This window comes from Zonotrichia albicollis, chromosome 3 (assembly GCF_047830755.1).
Source record: "Zonotrichia albicollis isolate bZonAlb1 chromosome 3, bZonAlb1.hap1, whole genome shotgun sequence".
Classification (NCBI taxonomy): domain Eukaryota; kingdom Metazoa; phylum Chordata; class Aves; order Passeriformes; family Passerellidae; genus Zonotrichia; species Zonotrichia albicollis.
Genome location: NC_133821.1, coordinates 114,966,753 through 114,986,730, shown reverse-complemented (window position 1 = coordinate 114,986,730; position 19,978 = coordinate 114,966,753). Strand labels below are relative to the sequence as shown.

At 34.8% G+C, this 19,978-nt stretch overlaps 1 protein-coding gene across 13 annotated transcripts in view; it reads right to left on the bottom strand.

Moving 5' to 3' along the window:
• Positions 1-19,978, bottom strand: part of LOC113458862 (uncharacterized) — a 197,014-nt gene that overhangs the window by 116,965 nt on the left and 60,071 nt on the right. For 5 of the 13 annotated variants that reach the window (XR_012579780.1, XR_012579782.1, XR_012579779.1 and 2 more), the window contains one exon: positions 12,467-12,557. The exons of 3 other annotated variants lie outside the window; for them this stretch is intronic. Coding sequence is in view for 1 of the 10 variants with exons in the window: in XM_074538542.1 (XP_074394643.1) it covers positions 12,205-12,212; positions 12,467-12,542 (84 nt within the window). In the remaining 9 variants the exon portion in view is untranslated. Of the gene's footprint in view, positions 1-4,467; positions 4,702-5,733; positions 5,791-12,083; positions 12,213-12,466; positions 12,558-19,978 lie in introns of those variants that run through there. 5 more of the 13 variants (XR_012579781.1, XR_012579783.1, XR_012579778.1 and 2 more) reach the window with 4 other exon arrangements.

The following is a 19,978-nucleotide window of genomic DNA, read 5'->3' as shown; positions in this document are numbered from 1 at the left end:
TTACCTTTACCTTCTATTTTTCATAATTAAAAACAAAAGCTAAAAGAACCTCTAAAAATGAGCATATTTAAATTCTACATATCTGTGAGAGCATAGGATCAAACAGAGAAAATTTCAGCTGTCACAGGATGAATAGCCACTTATTAGTGAGAAGCACTGTTCACCACTGAAGACTTAAATTTGAGTAAAAATACTATCTGGCTTCTGAGAAAAGGGGGCTAAGCAAAACTAACAGTCCTAAAAAATTCATTGGGATGTTCATGCAGGCTTCCAGAAGAAGCACACAGTACTATTCCTATTTCTAAAGCTCTAATGTCAGCAGGGTTTCATCAAGCTGGCCATCTTTGACTTCATTCAGAACCTCATTTGTGATGTGGCACAGCATAAGTGAACAAATGATGAAAATGTGCTATATACAAGGCAGTATTTTGATTTAGGAAGAGAATTATTCATAAGGTTTTTGGTTTAAGACATCAGATATACATTTACAATAAAAAATTAAAGGAATGTTCTGGACCAACTTGCTTAAGCTGTTGAAGGCCTATTTCAGGATTTTTATTTACCAGCATCCTGCAACTCATCGATCTCCATTTGCTGATCTGGCAAGGTGCAGGTGTACCAAGAGAAAGCCTATCTTAGTTTACTCCTTTATGTGAACATTACAATGTATAGAAAGATCACCCTTCAATCCTTTCTTGCTTCTCCTTCTTATTCAGGACTTCCAATCAACTCCATGTGGTTTAGGAAAAAAAACCACTCAAACCCCAAAATTATCAAAAACCACACAGAAAAGCCCCAGCAACAGCAAAACCTAACCACTGAAGAAGCCTAACTATTCAAAGAAATCTAGGACATTGAAAAGATCTAGGGTCTACTTACTATAGAAGCCACTTAAAGGCTTTCAGAATTTTGGAAGATTTTTCATGCAAGCAAAGATCTCAAATGAAGTCTCCTATCATCCGATTAAAAGGTGACTTAAAAGGTTGCACTTAAAAGTACAAATTTAAATTAAAGTTTCTTAATTTGTTGATACTTATTCAGGTTTTCTTTGGCTAGCACAGTTGAAAATAAAGATTTATCACTCAAACAGCTCTGTTCTTGTCTTCTGCTTTGTGTTCAAGTATCCTCTGTCTGGTCTTTTTCCTTTGATCCTTTGCTTATTCTGTTACTCCCTCTATACTTTTTGTGATTATTAAAGGAAAAAAGGAGAAAATGGGTTTTAATCTCTAATCCATGTTTCCTTAAAGTAAGAGGGAAACTATTTTCAAAAAGGGATACTGTGGTTAGCTGAAAATTCTTGTGATCTGCTTCAGAGATGGAGCCATAATTGTTATTGCTTCTTGCCTGGAAGAAAGGTATAAAATTATGGATCTTCCCTGACGTCTCTTGCATCCTTAAACAGACTGCTTTAATCTCCAAGGTTCTCAGGCTGGACCCATCCTGAACATTTAATTCATGTTTAAAGAGGGAACCTCTCACACAACTGTAAACACAGCTAACATTTTTGTGGGGATTTTCAAGTTAAGGTGTTCACACATTGCATCAAATCCCTAATGTAACTCGGAACTTGCAAATTTTGAAGGAGATGAAAAGATAAACATAGGAGGAGTTAATAATATAAAATTCAGGCTCTTTGCATTGGATCATTAAGCACAATTAGTTGCAGCACCCTCGTTACAAGGCAGTAAGAGTAAGCACTTCAGATGTAATAAAAGGCAGTACATCACTGATAACCAATCTATATTCAGCTTACTACCACCTGTAAATGCAGGCAATATGTTTCTTTTTTAGAGGCTTGGAAAGTGGTTCCCAGGATACCTTTAGGGAACATGTACTTTTTGAATTAATTAATCACTGCATGTCATCACTGCTCCACTCCACTGCATATGAAATAGCACTTCTCTGGCACTTGAAAATCTTAGTCAGAAGGAGGTTCAAGTAAAACAGTTTAAGATAAATATAACTTCAGTGCAAGAAAGATTAGCAGGCGTTAATTCCAAATGGAAATGGGGAAAATATCACTGCAGCTTCTATATTGCAAATGAGTTTCCTTCATTATTTGCATTATTTTCATGCATATCAGCTTAGAAGATTTTCCCTTTTTTTCCCCTTTTATTAATATATTGAGTGAATGCTCTTCCAGGGAGGTGATCTTGGCAGACACATATTTCAGGAATTAAAGCTTTTTAAGTTCTCTACCAATGTACATTGGCCTAAGATCCTGGCCAATAGAGCATTTTATAGTGAAGAAAGACAACATTTTTCCAAATAGGGGCCTTTTAGTGTCATATGTACAAATAGAGGTAGGATACCAAAGCATGAATTTTCACTAGTGACCCTAAGGCAGAATGGGAAGCAAGGTCTCCAGAGGGGAAAGGCTAATGCACTAAGCTACTGCACCACCAAGTCCCCTTCACTTTCCAATTATCACAGAACCTCTCCTGCTGCTGTGACATTCTCCTCACCACACAGGTCAAAAAGTGAGCTACTGTCAGAAGTGATTAATCTATCAGCTGGCTCTGGAATTCCATAGGATAAAATGAGTGGCGTTGTCCCAAGCACGGTTGCAATACTACAGATTTACTTTCGGGCTTTTTATATCGGAAACAATGATTGTTTTCTCATTCATATAGTTTCACGTCATATCAGACTTAGAGACTTCTTGTAAGAGGGAAAAACCTCCATGGTATCTCTTTCATAATTAATTTCAGGTTTATAGGTCCTACAAACCAAAGACCTCTGCTGAAATCCCTTTATTGCTTAATGCATAAGATGATGTATGAGAGATCTTTTTCTAAATATGTAGCCTTATTATAAATGTGATCCAAATGTATTTTTGGGCTTTGTTCTAGCCCACTTTTTAGTTATAAAAATACAAGCTACTTACAAACTCAGAAAAGCAACATATACTCAAAACTCAAAAGGTCATGATAGGTTTTTTCCTCCCTAACTTTCCTGTATCCTGCAGATCATAAAAATAAGTTTCAAGTGACCTTCTTCAATGATTCACAAGACTAGCTTACTTGTAAGAAAAACCCCAGCATACATGCCCTGATTAAAATCATATTTTCACACTTAACAGTTTTGCTCTAATGTTGAAAAGTCATTTTCCAAAATACTTTTCCAATTATATGAGATTTCTCTACCTTGAAGGATTTAATAATTTAGTACTACAGATTAAACAACATTATGTGGTTTCATGTGGTTTCAACCTGTAAACCCTTTTTGCTTTGTTTTTAAGATTATTGGCTTTGTTTTGTCTGAAAGTGTCACACAAGCTTACTAAAGATGCTAAATATTTATGAAGCTCTTGGCCTCAATGAGGCCAAAATGGAGTACAAAATTAGGTGCTTAATAGATTAACCAAAGTCTCAATTTTATACCAACAGTTAGTTGCAGTTGTTTTGGTGTCTAAAAACTTTCCTTTATCCTAAACTTACAGACACCTTCCAGCCCTACTTCAGGAAAAAACAAACAAAAACCCAAACAAATGAACAAAACCCCAATCACAGGACAAAACTTACACAGTTTAACTTTAGTACTTTATTACAGTGTCTCATTCTGACTGTTCTGTAAATAAGGTCTGTAAGTCAGGATCCTGCACTAAAAGTTTGCCTGCAACTTCAAAAAAATTCCACACAGGGCTCTGCCAGCATCATTGATCCTACTGCAGTGGCACCAGTGCTGTGTCATCACTGCCCTGACAATCCTTTGCATTTGCTTCATGCAGACTTAGTGGGTATATAATAACTGTTATAAAAATACTCATTTGCTTTTTTTCTTAAATAAATCTTAAAAACAAGTTCTGTAAATCTGCTGAGTATTGATCAAACAGACATTTTATAATTTTACCTCTATATCTGTTCTTCAGACATAAACTAATGAACTGTTGCTAAAAGAAAACACCCAGCAGAATCACAGATCCATTGAATGGCCTGGGTTTGAAAGGACTCTAAAGATCATCCAGTTGCAACCCCTATGCCATGTGCAGGGACACCTTCCACTCACATTATGTGATGTTGATACATCAATCTTTAAATTACAGTATTTTTAAGGAAAGGTTAATTTTATGTATTAAACATTGGTTACAACCAATACTTCCCTGCAAAACTGATTCACAACAGAAAGAAAAGGAATCATTTTTTAGAGTAAAATAACATAGCAAAACCTCAGGTGCAATTTCCTTAAAAATCCGTCACATTTTGCTTTAAAATATCTAATGCTGATGTTTTGGTCTGAAAAATATGCTGTAATTAGCTAGAACTACATAGTAAAATAACTTCTTAAAGAAGTTCCAAAAGCTACTTTTTTTTTAATCAGCTGAAATATGTAGATAATATGTTGTTTTGATTGCCTATAATATTTAGCCTTCATCAGCTGCACAGAGATTTGCTGTGATTTAAAATCCCTAAATTTCAGCTAACAACACGGCATTTCTTTGGGAAAAGGAAAACATTTTAAAATAGCAATTACCACCGTAATTGCAAACAGCTGAAAGTTTTTGAATTCTTGATAGTCTGATTCTAGGCTTGATTTGCAACGTCGTTCTTGATTGCATTCCTCTGTAAATCTTCTGTTGACATTCAGGGTTTGTTGTGGGGTTTTTGTTTGTTTGTCTTGTTGAGTTTGTTGTTGTTTTGGGTTTTTTTTGTTTGGTTTGGTTTTTTTATTACCAAGTTTAGCAGAAACTCTCACCCAAACCTGGGGAAAGAGTAAGTGAAGAGAATAAGGAAGGATGAAGGCAAAGAATTAAAGGTCTTTCACAAGAATATTCCATCTTTTTAAAAAATGTTTCTATAATATATTCCAAAGCAGATTTTTAAAAAGTTACCAAATATTTTTAGTGGGAATGAAAATATCCATAATTTCCCTGACAGATTCATTTTAACTGCTATTTTTTATTTCATTTCACTTCAGAAGTGAAACAAAACAAAACTACATCACCAGCTCCAGCGTCCTCCTCTCTGCTTCTAATCCAAAGGAAGGCAGCTCTTCCTCAGGCCGATAGCCATAGTCTTAAATGCATACTGCACATCCATAACTCTCCCTTGATCAAGTTTTTGGAAAATCCAATTGTTTGGTACCATCAATTGCATTGATAAGAGCCATAGTAGTTATCATTAGCAGAAGGAGATCTGTGAAAGGTTTAATGGTATTTTGAAAGGACTTTGGTGTCACTAATGGTGTGCAGTTTGGAAAGCCCTTTCATATTTGACAGTACTTTAAGCATTTGTATTTTTACTTCTCAGAGAGGGTAACTACTTATGGAGTAGTGTATGCCAATTTAGCAAGAAAAACAGACTATTCCCAGTGTCCATAATACAGATTAAAAAGCAATATCAATATACATATATAGTATCCACTATATTTGACAATATCTCAGTATTTAATAACCATGAACAGACTGAGGGAAATCATAGGATCAGTAAGGGCATGTCAGAGACATAGATGACAGTAATTTGGGATACACAGTCGGATGAGTTATCTTTATGACTGGTTAAATTATAAAAAAATTCCTTTCACTCTCCTTTTTAGACTACTATTTAAGCACATCCACATTTTTATATATTTTTCCTTCAGACATTGTAGGATTGTCTAAAGGAATAAGACTAAAATGGCCTGTTTCAGAAAGGGAAGTTTCAGTGTCAATATCTTCAATATTTTCCTTCTTTTTTTGTAAAGATTCATGTAAGTGCAATTCAAAAGTTGAAGAAACTTTTTTAATTGCCTCACCTTTAGATTTGTAGCTTGCATGGGACAGATTGAAAATTATTTCTTGTTTACCCTAACCTGCAAGGACAGAAATTTATAGTTTTTTTAAGTCTGCATTGGTAAATTTGAAAACAGTTTTACTCTTCTTAACGTTTTGAACAACTTTTAGCATTTTTCCCAAAACCATTAGTAAAAAACAAAAAGACAGAGAATATCCCACCTGTTTTGAAAGTCAGACCATTATAAGACCAGTATGGTAATAATTATCTTCATGGTTATGAAATTTACTGAGCATATGGCAATTTACATTTACTTAATTACAAGTAGATTTAATTGGTAAGTTTACCTATGCATTTACTAATATTTGCTCTTCCTAAAAAAAAATCAACACAGTAAGGGTTAGAATTAGAGCACAATAGAAATACATTCTTTGATAGGAGAAAATATATTAAAAAATCCTGGTAATGGGTACTTGTTACTATTATGAATATTTCTAAAAATTCAAAGGAGCAGCCTAAAAGGCTTAGATGGTTTACTAGCTGGTAGTGGATGTTTATGGAAGGACTTTCATGAATCACACATTTTCTAAACTTTTGCTCTTAAATGTCTGAAAAAAAGTATTTTAAAATTGGACAGCAGTAAAATGCTCAGAACACAGGCCCTTAGTGGAGTGTATGGTCCCTCATAAATTTATATTGTAAGAAAGAATACATAATTCACCAAAAGTTTGAAAAAAAACCCTCTTTAGATATGCCTAAATACCTTGGGGTTTATATAAAAGAGGCAAACTTTCCTAAAAGGAGATCATGCGTTTCTACCAATTTCACCACTTGCAAAGTAATGAAACAGACCTCATAAAGTACAGTTGAGGATCACTAAATCCTAAATGTTTTCATGATCAGATCAGTACTTGCCTTTTTTGGTGAAGTAATAATGAAGTGAGGTGGTTTTTTTGGGTTTTTTTTCCCCAAGGAACATTTCCAGAGAATCCCAAATAAAATTTTCTTATGCTTTACTCATTCATAAAAGGTTTCTAATGCATGGTGGAATCATACATGATTTACTTCTTTTAGTCTCCTATATCTATCTAGTTTTCAATACTTTTCTCTTTTGTTTTCATAATTCTATATAAGTTTCTTTTAGTTTATATGAATATACAGTATCTAGTAAAATGGGATCCAGATGGTAATGAATTTTTCATACTAGATAATAAAAAATAATATAATAACACCAGTAGCACGACAGAGCCCTCAGTCTAAACTGTTAATTCCTCTTTTCCTTGAAAAAGGTGCTTGTATCAACTTTAATGTTTAATGTGAGAGATGTATTTTGTTAGTTAATGCCCTCTGTGGACAACTATATACAATTAACTCACCACCCAATTACAAAACTGGGAAATTTTCCAGCTCCTTCACCTGCAGACCAGACTAGTGCCACAGTTCTCTTGGCTCTCTTCAAGAAGATCTTGGTAACACCTTGCATGTCCATTAAAGGAACTGAAATCCTTTACCTTTAATAACATCCAATCTGCCTGTCAAATCAAATTATTGTCTCAGAGACAAGTCATAAAGACAGCTTGAACACACTGTGAGTCAGGAGTGATAATTGATCTCTTGAATATTTTTCCCTTGCTATGAACCTGGTGCTTCAAATTTGCATTTCCCAACTATACTTTAGAAAAATCAGGCACTGCCACTTCAAAGCCTGGTGACTGCAATATCGTCACTGTTATAAGCAAGACCAGTTCATACCCATTCCCTCAGAATTCCTCACCAATACACTTCATTAATGCGAATAAATCACATGCTTTGTGAGGCAAATGTGTAGGTGAATTTGTATTTAGTTTAGTAATAGTTTGGATGCAGACACATATTTTCCTTCAAATAGTCCACATAAGAAATATTCTCATTTTCTTTCGACCTCACCAAAAAATCTTCCTTTTCTTTTCATGATGGAAATTGTCATTCAACTTTAAAACTTCCTCTATGAGGCATCACAGATATTCAAAAAAGGAAATACCATGTCTAAGCTTCTGAAAAAATATTACTCCCTATATACTTTTCTCATGGTTTCTTCCAGAAGTTGTTGTTTTTCTTGAAATTCTTAAGCAATTTATAATGTGATTTGTAATTTTCTTCTACAAATTGCATGTCTTCTCGGACATGAATGTGAAAGACATAGCAATTAGTTTTTATTACTGAGCTGTTCCTTTCAATCATAGAAGGAGAAAGAGACATTGTTGGCCAAAAGTCAACATTAGAAACTGTTTAAATGTGAACCTTATAGGAAGGAAAAAGCTTGCTGGCAGGTTTCTCAAAAAAAGATCTTCCTAGGTAAATTATTTCTTTTCTGGTCTTTTGCATAGCATAGTGTATGTTCCTAACAGCCTCCCTGCATATTCACTCCTGTCATTCCCATAAAAAATTTAGTCCAAAATAATTTTTTTAATAGATAAGAATAAGATCAACCTGAAAAATGCCATTAAATCAAGAGGATTTGATAGTGTAGCCACAATGAAGTTTGACATTCTTTAGGCAGACTTAAAAATTCAAATTAGAAAATTAATTTTTCTACAGAAATAACAAAAGGTTCACTCTCCTCTTTATATCTTCTAATGGGCACAGCAGAGCACTCCCAAGTAAAGTGGTCAAGATTGCTCTAATGATAAATAAAAAAGTAACTTAAAGTTACTTTTTGATATAATCATTTATATCAACACACATCTTTAGATAAAATAGGAAGGAAAGAGTAAGACTGACAAATCAAGTGAGGTATCTGAAGTGGGACTTGGATCAAACAGTGGTGTGTAATGTGAAGACATAAAAATATATACATAAATACATAAACTTTTATCACTAACACCCCTAAGTTGCCTAGGTTCCGTTTTCCATGCACCTCTAAAGCTGCACCAACCAGCCAAGGTGAGTACTTATTTACCTAAACCTGACTTAAATTCCCAAACTCCTCTTTACTGGAGCACACAAGTTCCCTTGCAGACATTTCACAAGGAGCCCTGGCACCTGACCTGCTGTGAGAGATTCCCACTGAAGTTCTCCATGTATCAAACTCTTAGTGTGCAATGTGGAGACTGACATGGCCTAAGTGCTTTCACAGCTCCAGCTCCCTGAATAAACTCTTACACCCACATATTCCAAACAACCCTAAAAGTTTTCAACACAGCAACTATGGGACATTCTCTTTTAAGCAGCAAAAAGTAAGTTATAGTGTTGGCATTTCAATCATCAAAACTAACCATTGACTTGAGATTAGTTTATTTTTGTGCTATTAACAACATATCCTATATCCACAGATAATAAAAATAGCATTTAGGCTTAATGGGAACAGCATCTTTACAGGATATGAATTAACTATTGAGAAGAAAAAAAATATTGCTGACAGAATTCCCCAAAACTTACCATCACAAAAGGCACTATCAACATATGCAAACAAGCTCAAGCAATTCCACATTGCTAATATGGAACTAGTTTATCCCACATATACACAGAGTCCCCTGCTGTGATGAAAGGAGATATGTCCCACACATTAAAGTTGTGCTGAACAAAGAAAGAGGTTTTAAGAAAAGACCCAGTTTTTATAAAAAGAACAATCCTAACAGCTCAAATGACTACCAAGAAAAGAAATAGAGCCTTGATATTTAAATGCACCGTCAATTTGATAATGAGAGAAAAAATGCATAAGAGGGAATCAGTGTCATATACTGAAAATTACATTATTTGCTGGTGAAAGTAACCATCATAAGTCAAACAAGTGAGATTTTCATAATCACATTCAGTATTTCACAATACACAAATCTGTAACTTGTACAAGTGTGTGCCATACAAACAGAAACTACTTCAGCTGCTTACTGAAATAAAGTCTCATGTAAACACTAAAATACTCTGCTTAAGGAGACGTGTTGAAAGACCAGGTGATAGTGTACATCAAGCAAACATCACAAGGAAATGGGGTACACAGGAAAAAATAATTTTAATTTTCAAAATACCATCCTATTGAAATAATCAGGAAAAAGTTATAAACTATGAAAATTTTACATATATGTAGTCAGTAATTTGAAAACACTCCAAATATTTTATATTGATTTGAAATTTTTAGTACAAATTAGAAAATTATTATGACAAAAGGGTTTTATTTAAAGCTACACTTTAAAAAAAATTCACCTTTCAAACTTTCAGTTTTCTAATTGCAGAAATGTCAAGAATTAATTTTCAAACTAAATTGGGGGACTTCTACTGTCAACTCATACTAATGCCACTTCTAATTTCAAAGCATGAATTATTTCTATTGAAAAATAATTTTGATGGAGAATTCCAAATCAAGTTCTAGCATTGGCTCTTCTGAGGCTGAGAACAAATTTTAATTGTAAAGCTCAATGTGTTTACACAGTCTTTCCTTAAAAATTATTCATTTTCAGAGAATAAAAAAGAAAAAATACTAAGCCATAAAAATCTGCCAACAATATTTTTCAATTGAAAAAATAGTTGTTCCATGACATTGTTTTTTTCAATTTCAATTTAGAAAAAAAAAAAAAAATCAGTATATTTACCACCTCTGCAGAAATTCTAGTCTGCTAATTTGTGCAAACTAAGCCAATCGAAAGCATCCAGCTCAAATTTTTCAACTTATTTATGTCTGACTTTTTCTTTTTTTACCTTGTTTCTTCCTATTCTCTGCAGCACTGCAGGTCTTTAGACAAAAACAGTCTTCAGAAAGAGGTGGAGAATATGCTCATTATTAAATACATCCATAATTACATATTGTGATATCTATCAAGCATAAGAAACAAAATAGTAAGAAATTTTACCTCAAACTAGCCATGAGAACATATTAATCTAATTCACTAACTGAAGATATCACACACAGTTGTTCAAGAAGTTCAAGTAGTTAGAAGAGCATGACACATCAGAAACAGCAGCAGCATTCTTTCTTATCTTGCTGCCCGGGAGTTTGTGTTACTGTTATACATTTCCAGGAATGCACAGCTTTGCCAGTTCTGACAGTCACAGCTGATTCTTGGTTTTTCCTCAGCACAACTATGGTACCCATGAGTAACCTGCTCCCCCAGTTCCCTGCAAGGGACCTTCTTGCTCCCTGGTGACACCAGTGCTGGCCTCATTGCCTTGGTGCCTGACTGCTCAGGCAGCACTTGCTGCTCTAGCAGCTGCTCCTGTCTCCTCAGGGAAACCTTGGGAAGAGTACATTGATTCAGCTAATTCATTTTAGGATGGCAAATGATTTTAATGGAGGAAAGATTTGTCATGGTATGCATGCTCAGTCTGATTGGGGAATGGATTAAGGTCCCAGTATCAAAAAGAGACTTCTTTCAAGAAAACCTTATTTTAAATGGCATGACCCAAATTCTCTGCTCAGAAAGTGTGGATGACAAGGCTCTCCCTTTGCGTGAGCAATGATTTCATTACACAATCACTAAAATCTCTGGTTTCCTATGATCAAGAAAAGGAGACATTTCCAGCTTTAGAATGCAGCATATACTATTTGCAGGAAGACTAAACCAATAGCTTTCTTTTAATAAGATAACTCATGTGCTTGAGGAAATATCCATCTGGATTTCAGCAAGGCATTTCATGAAACAACACGTGTGAAAATGTTAGTTAAAGTTGAAAACTCTTAGGCAAGCAGTGAAATTGAAAGGTGGATAAGGATTGGCTAAAGAAGAAATGGCAATAAGTTGCTCTGAAATATAAAACATCAGACTGAAAGACAGTTACTAATCCAGATGCAGTTTTTGGCACAAGAGTTATTTATAAATTGGAAATGAAAAAAAAAAAAAAAGTGGAAAAGTAAATCGGTTTCTAAAAGAAAGTCCAAGACAAGACTGCTATCACAAAAAGCAAAAACTTCTAAGATGAAAGTTATTTCTGCTAAATTTATGATGCTATGCTATGAGAAAATTGGAGACCAAGAAGATCCCTGTTGGTCTTGGGTTTCAAAGTTTGTCACTCCTTCTATTTTTTTACCAAAGTCTGTTCTTTTAACCATCAGTTTATCACCACATTCAGAATGTAGCCCATGCTTTCTTGAGACTTTTTTACCCCCAAATTACCTGATTTGAATTTCTCAAGCTAATAGTCTTAAAACTCATCACTCACAACCCATTGTAATAAGGTCCCTTACTCTCAAAAGTCTATTTAAGCCATTTTCAGTGAAAAAGTAATCAAAGCATTCCTTCATTCCTAGGATCTCTAGGTTTACTGTTGTGTCTTTTCTCCTCACATTCTGATTAGTTATCTTTCTTGATTTTTCATCATTTCCTCCATCTTTGCTGTTTTTTTCCTAATACTTATTCATATTTGTTAACATCCTTAGCAAATATGAGGAATGCCAAGCACAATGATTCTTGTACATTACCTGCCAGATTCATAGTTCAACTTTGGTTTTTTTAAAATATTAACACTGCAGATTTGGGAGAAACTAAATAAATCAGAAGCATATATAAGCCTTTCTCCTATGTCCTCACCAACCTGAAAATAAAAAAAGAAAAAAGCACTAAAAATGTAGTGGAGCACAAAATTAGGGGGTAAATATTCTGGTATTGTACTTTGCATTTGCATATTCTGGGTTTATCTGAAGTTCATCATGCCTATTTCTGGACTTACTGTATATGAGTAAGACATGCATAATCAACCCTTAAACCAAATTTCTTTCCTGCTCCGTGGGCAGGTGTTCAGCAGGCAGCTGTTCAGCATGTGAACTAAAAATTAAAAAATATCCTTACCTTTTAGGTGAATCTGTGATAAGGCTTTGCTCGGCTGGAAATTGCTCTCATAGACATCATGCACAAGCCTTACAGGCTAAGAGACCAGTACCTAATAAAAAATTCAAAGTCACTGCACGTAATAGGTAATGAAGTGCTGGTTCTAGGCAGCAGCACAGGAACTTCAGGTGTTTGCTTAATATTCACTAAGCATATTCCGAAATAGTCCATGCACATTTTCAAAAATTTCTTTCACATAATGCCTCACTTTTTTCGATCCTATAAAAGACATTTGTTCAATAATATCCACTAAGTAGCTGGGCCTGGGGAAAAGGTATCATTTGCACAGAAGTATTAGAAAGACATTTAGTAGAAAATGACGTTTCTTTGAATGCAGCATTCCAGAATACTATAAGGCAAAGTGAATTCATGTTTGCATTACTTATATTTCGTTTGCAAAAGAGAATTTGAATTATTAATTTAAGCATATTTAAAGCCTAAATAGTGCAGACAAGCACATGAAGAGGTTAACATGCAATGATCATATACATACATTAAAAAATGGAGTGTAGTTAGTGAGCTTCTGAAATAGAAAAATAAGACACAAATAAAATAAAAGATATATTTGATTTTACCAAACTTTTTTTTTTTACATTTCTATTCACTTAATTTTCACAATGTTTTTTGACCTAGATATTATATACTGTAAACTTCTAATGGATGGGTAAATACAGAAAAATTAAAATACAGGTCAAGACAGAAATTATATCATAGGAAAACTAAAGTATGGAAGAAATTGGGCTGTACTGAGGTTCCCATCTCTCAAAAACAATAAAACCTAAATGTATGGCTCAAAATTTGAAAGGTCTTTAAAACTGTCATTCACTTCTATAAAAATATACATTGGTTTGTTTACAGAAAGGGGTCTTTATATAAAATAGCTCCCTCAAAAAATGATTCCAAAATATTGAAAAAAAATCTAGGTGAATAGGCTGAATGTGTCATTCTAAGTCCATGAGAGCAGTCTCTTCCTTGGTAAGAAACCCTCTAGCACCAGTAAGTCTACTTTGCAGTCTGTGAGCAGTGTGGCTGGACGTAGCCTTAAAATATCTTTAGGACAACGTATAGTGCACACCTCCTTTCTTCATAACCCATACTAAAATATATGCAGACTTTGGTGTAATTTTGTTTCCCTCACACAAAATTTGGAGGTCCAGGAACTATTTGTTTCCTCCCAGAACACAAAGAACCTTCTCATTGCTGTCTTATGTTCTTGTATAAGCAAGAAATTTTAAGGAAATACACAAATGTGGGTGCATGTGTGTCCTTGTGGATATGTCTGAGTGAACCATAGAGGAGAGAAAACTTCATAGCAAAGGAAGAAAAAATTAGAATTGATTTGCCTTAATAATATTTAACAACAGAAGGACTGATCTTAAACTCTTGGATTGCTTTCCTATGTCCAGTATTATTTCTTACTTTTTCTCAAGGGATAGTGAAAGAATTGCCTATTTTCTTGAGAGGTAGAACCTTGAAAGAGAGATAATGACCATTCTGATGCAAGATCATAATACCACAAACTCTGAAACCTTAATATGTAAATTAAGCAATAATTTCTGGGATGTGGATCTTGAAAAATGGTTATATTCCTCTATTTTACTTGGACACCTTTCAGTGCTAAGATAAACCTGATGTTCACACTGGTAAGACTCATACAGAAAAAATGCCATGAGAGAGAAAAACAGGAGAAAATGCAACATATCCATCAACAATCAAACATGGGCCAGGCACAAGAAATATACCCAAGCCAGTTCAAATACAGGTAGAGCACTATTGTAAGTCTATTTTTGCATGCCCGTTTAAATTCTGTAAGCCTCCATAAATGCAGTTATCATTACCATTGTTGCCTTATCATTCTCAGTGATTGCTCTCTTTCAGTCAAGTACAAAGGCAGGCTGAATATAAATGTTTTGTCATAAAACTGCTATTCAAACAATAAAAAGGGTTATAATAGTACTAAAAAAATCACCCCCAGGGCTGCAGCACAGACTGGTAGTATGCATATTCAGGCAGCACAAAGCAGTTCCAGTCACATACTTCTACCCATAGGAACCCTTCCACTGAATCTGTACTTAATATCAGGGTGTTCCCAGAAATGATCCAGATATTACCAGGTAGTCAAGACACAGGGAACATTTTGGAATGTCGTTCAATTAGAGGAACACAACTTATTAATACTGTGGATTTGTGTTGAATTCAGCAAATAACAACAAATTTAGTTAAAGTCTTTAATTTTTAGGAAGAAAAATGCTTCAATTATGTTTTCTGCATTTATCCAAAACTGATTTTGTTGGTCCCAGATCTAGCCATGTAGTGCCACCCAGGGGCCAACTGCAACATGATTCAACACTGCCATCTTGCCAAATAGTCTCAAAAAAGCATTATGCAATACACCCCAGACCGTCTTCTGCACAGGCATGAGTATTCTCTTTAAAATGTCTTAGCTGTTATAATATCTTTTTTTTTTCCCTTTCTTTTTGTAGCATAGAGACGAAAGAGGTAGGGTCAGGTCAGGCAAGGAAGGGTGAAAGAATATGTAACAAGTCAGGGACCACCAAAACAGACTAATTACTCCCATAGAGTGACCAGATGTGTATCTGATCAAGAAGGAAAAACAAAAAAGGGGGGAAAAAAAAGAAAATAAGGAAAAAAGAAAAAAACCCCACAGGTAGAATTTAAAGCAAAAAGGTTTATCAACACCAAAAGCCCACTGCCCTGGGTAAATGTGCTTCCTTGCAACAATAAAGACAAATAAAGTACTAAAAAAGGATAAAGCAGGAGATTACAGACCTAGCTGTGGTTTGATAAATGGCACTCTACTCCTCTCTGCTTATTGTGTACTTCATACCTCGCTCTTGAATATGGAAGAGAATTTTATTAAAGATTTAGCCACGGTGGTGGTGGTGACTGGCTCACAGTAATTTTCCTACAAAGTAGTTTAATCTATCACAGGGCAGACAGTGCACCTTCTTACCATGTATCATATCTGTCTATTGAGTAAGTGCTATCCAAATCCAATTTCTTTTCATTTTTGGAACCTGTGATGCATATTCAAGATACATTTTCTTTTTGTCTGTGGCCTAAATTAGGTGCTTTATAAAGAAAAAATAAAAAAGAGGGGGGAAAAGTGAAGTAATAAAAAAGACTGGACATTTTCTTTTTTTTCTGAGATTCACTACAGTGCTAATGATACAAAACAATGGGCACGTATGGTGGGCTGTCACTGCACTCACAACACTGTCAGTGCACAGTCCCACCTCCAAATCCCGGCCCCAGCTCTTACAGGTGAAACTTATAAAATCCCTCCAATAAAGCCCTAACTTGCTATGATATTTCAAAGTTAATTTTCTTTATTTAATTAAAATAATGTTCAAAATCATTGTGCTTTTTTTTTATTGAGCAATCTGAGGCTGGAAAAGTTGTTGATTTAGGCAATCAAAAATGGAGTCTAAGCATTTAGAAATTAAGATTTTTTTTTCCCACAACCAAACCTAAGACAAGGCTTCTAAGAGTTTCTTCATTTTAATTGTAAATGACTCTGTAGGATTCATCAGGAATCTAAGAAATTAAGTACTTCTGATAATTTCTCAGTTCTGACAAGTATTTTGTCCCAGTCTGTGGCTTTTGGTTTGGGGACTGGGGGATTTTTCCTTTTCCATAGTTCTGTGTGTCTGCTGAGCATGTTTGTCAAACTGAGAGAGAAATTAAAGAGATCTAATCCAAAATTGTTACATCTAAACACATTTCTTTTGGAAACTACTGTTAGTATAGAATATAGTAGTTCTCCAGATCTGAGATGAAGCACATCCAAGCATAAAATACACAGGTAGTTTAACACTTATGGGGCAACTAAAGGTGACAGAGCTGGTCCTTTGTGATTTGTATCCTCTGTGTATTATAGTCTGATTAATTCCCTTTGTTAAACCACAACATAAGATCAGTGTATGTATTACAAGGTGATAGTCAGAATATTAAATCTAATAATATGTTTGAATTTATGTCTGCTACAATATGGGTGATTATCAGATGTTAAATTTACTGTGCTAAGAGAAAATAAACTTATATATATGACTGTATTTTGCCTAAAGTAGCTTCCAAAGGGCAGTCTTGGAAATGTGACTTAGCCCAGAACTAGCTTCTATCTAAATCTATTCCAGCTTTGGTCCCATGGAAGAATCTTTACAAGTTGTATCAACAAGAATCTTTTTTTTAACTTGATCTTCAACATCTCTGACATATGCAACAGGCTGAAACAGATATCTCTAACATGGTTTTTTGCACAATACCCATGATACTGTATTTTTCCCTTGGACTTTCTGCTTCTAATCTCTGTCTTCTTATCACCATATTTTTCTTTGATAATTTGAGCAGCACTATCCTAGTGCCTATAAACATAGTCCCATTCAGGCCTGACACCTCAACAACAGCAGAGAGTAAAAAGAATGGTGTCAATGTACTCAGTAGTACTGATTTTTGTTAGTCTCTACAAAAAGTGTGCATGACTAAAAATTTCAGTCCATATTTCATCCTAGACAAGGCTACTGAAAAATCAAGTTCGGTTAGTGTACTCTGAGTTTGTGGAAATCTCACTACTTCCCAGCAATTGTTTCCAAAGCCTCTCCTATGACGTCCCTACCTCTACAGGGACCAGACTGAAGTCAGAGATTAAAGAATTGCCAAAATTTTAATTTTATCATGGGATTTCTTCCCAGATTCCATTAAAGATTTTTTTTTAATTGAACAACAGACATTTAGCATACACTTTGAATGAAAAAGCACAACCTCTTCTCTCTACTATTTCAGTTTTTCCTGTAGTGTTAATGTTACAGAATCTCATTACTGCTTTTGCTCAGACATAAATCACTCTATGTCCTGCTTCTTCCAAGCTGACAGCCATCTTTGACTGCATTTTCCACTACTGATTCTCTGGGGTAGCACTCAGGTAGTGATGTCCTGTGAGAGCCTGAAAATATTGAAATTTACAAACTTAAAATCTATGCAGCTCTATTCATGCAATTTTTTTTCTCAAAAAGCAGACTTTTCCTGAACTTTTTATCTTTATGAATGTTACACTTGTGGTGCTTCCTTTGGTCTGCAAATGCTGCTCTGCCTAATGTATTTCATGCAGCACTGCAGACCCTCTACTGTACCCACAGCATCAAGGTATTGCCTACAGTATGCTCTTCTGAGCATCTTCCTGGTCTCACTTAGGAAAATAAAATTTAAAGATTTAAAATCTAGATTAGTCGGCAACTTTCAAAATCTTCTGTCCAAGGTCCCAGACTTATTAGGGTCCCAGAGAAAGCACTCAATTAGCTCCCTACGCATGCAATATTCAAGCTTGCCTTTAAATAACTCCCAAACACTTTAGACTTAGAAAATGCTTAGAAAATGCATGTGGTTTATATTTATATGGAATTGAATACTCTTTGAATTTGTCCAATACCGCTAGTTTTCTTAGCTGATTTAAGTGAGAACAACTGAAAACATCGTGACTGTCATCCTATCAAAAGAAGTAACACCACCACTTAACGTCTTTATTCTAAGATATCTATTTTTTGCAGTTGCTTACTGAAAGTGCTGTTTAAGCCTTATTCTGGTGTCCTACATATCTTCAGAGAATTTGTAATGAGTGGAGTTTAAAAAAATCTCCTTTTCCATCAAGGATGTTTTCTCTATGTGGTATTTTCTATCATTTTACTTGTGGAATCACATTTTCTTGAGGATCTATGAGTTGAACAGAGGCCTGTGTTTTTGTTATCCTTGATTCAGTCATTCTCAACTACAGACTACTGGGTACTACACACTAGTGAAGTACAGTCTGTAGTAGGGCCTTCACAGCTACAGTTTCACACAGACAAGGCCAAAAATGTGGCAAGGCCACAACAGCATAGGCAAGACAACCAAAAGAAGACATTACACAATCACTGTCCATAAGGATGCTGTCCAGACTGGCATTTATACAAGAAGATGTGAGTAAAACTAGGCTTAAATCTCTGCTTACATGAAATGTCACAGCAATAGGGAAGAATGCTCAGCTTCTATGCTGGAAGGAGAGACTTAACTATGCCACTGCCTGGGGAAGAGGACACTGGAAGAAGATGCTTTGAACACAAAAAGCAACAAAAATAAAATAAGAACTAAACAAATTAGATCCTGAATTTCACATTACATTGGCCCATGTATTTACAAAAATGAAAAAAGAAACCAAGGAGATAATAAGCCCTGGACTAGCTCAGAAAGGAAAGAAGTTTTGAAACTACAAAGCTACAGAAGTTTTGAAAATCTGTCACTTTGGATATAAGGAAAATGTGATTGGACGTGAAACATCTATCAGCCTAGATATACAGAGAAATAACTTGCTGTAGGAACACAATTACGGGAAGTCAGAAACAAGTCAGAAACACTGATAGAAAGCATTAAGGGAAAAAAATGGCAAGATATCTCCTAGAACTTGATATGCTTTTATTAACCATCACATTCAGAATGTTACATTCATAGAAACTTGGGACAATATCTGACCAGAAAGAAAAAAAAAAAACAGTTAAGCAGAAAAATCAGAAATTAATAATCTACCAAAGAAAAGTCTTACAGTACTTTAGATTAACTTGTAAACTGAATTATCAGAAAAACAGATTTGGATACACTGCCATAGCATGAAACTCCATATTGATTCAGAAACACATTTGACATGCAGTTGATTTGTAGTCAAATGCCTTCTTTGATGAATTATGTTAGAATCACTGCCATTCCTGGGACAAATTAAAACTATACTTTTCATTTCATAGAGAGGTTGGGCCTTTCCTGAGACATCTGTATAACCTTAGAATTTTAAATTGCAGCTGTCGCACACCCACACACTTCTGGCATATTATACCTTCATTGGTTTGAGAAAAATCTCTGCTTCAGCCAGGCTGTGGACTAATCCCTAAGGCCAGATCATTCCTTGACAAAAGCAGGAAGTACTGTCCTACAGTATTACTTCAGGCTCACCTCCATATTTTAGCAGACAGACCATATATATATATCTCAGAATATGCTTCTGCATGTCTTGGGATGACAAAAACCACCTCAAGTGTTTACCTATTCACTTAGTTTACCACTTAAAGATTTTGAAACCTAGGCTTCTTTTGGGAGTTTTTCATTGTAGAATATTTAGAACATCTCTTTCCTCTCTGTTACAAACCACTATGTGGATTTTGTTCCTGACTCAATTCGAGCAGTACATACTCTTCTCATTCCAATAAATGGGTCTAAAGAATACATTGCATTACTTCTTACTTGACAGAGGACAATATGAGTTAGAGCAATAAGAAATTATATTCCAGTAAGAAAGTAAGATACAGGTGAAGGAATTGAAGGAATCTCAATATTAAACATCATGAATCAAAAAATATATAAATTAGTTACCTTAATACAATCTAAAATTAACTATTAAACATTAGTTCAAAATTCAGATGAAACTGTGAAGGA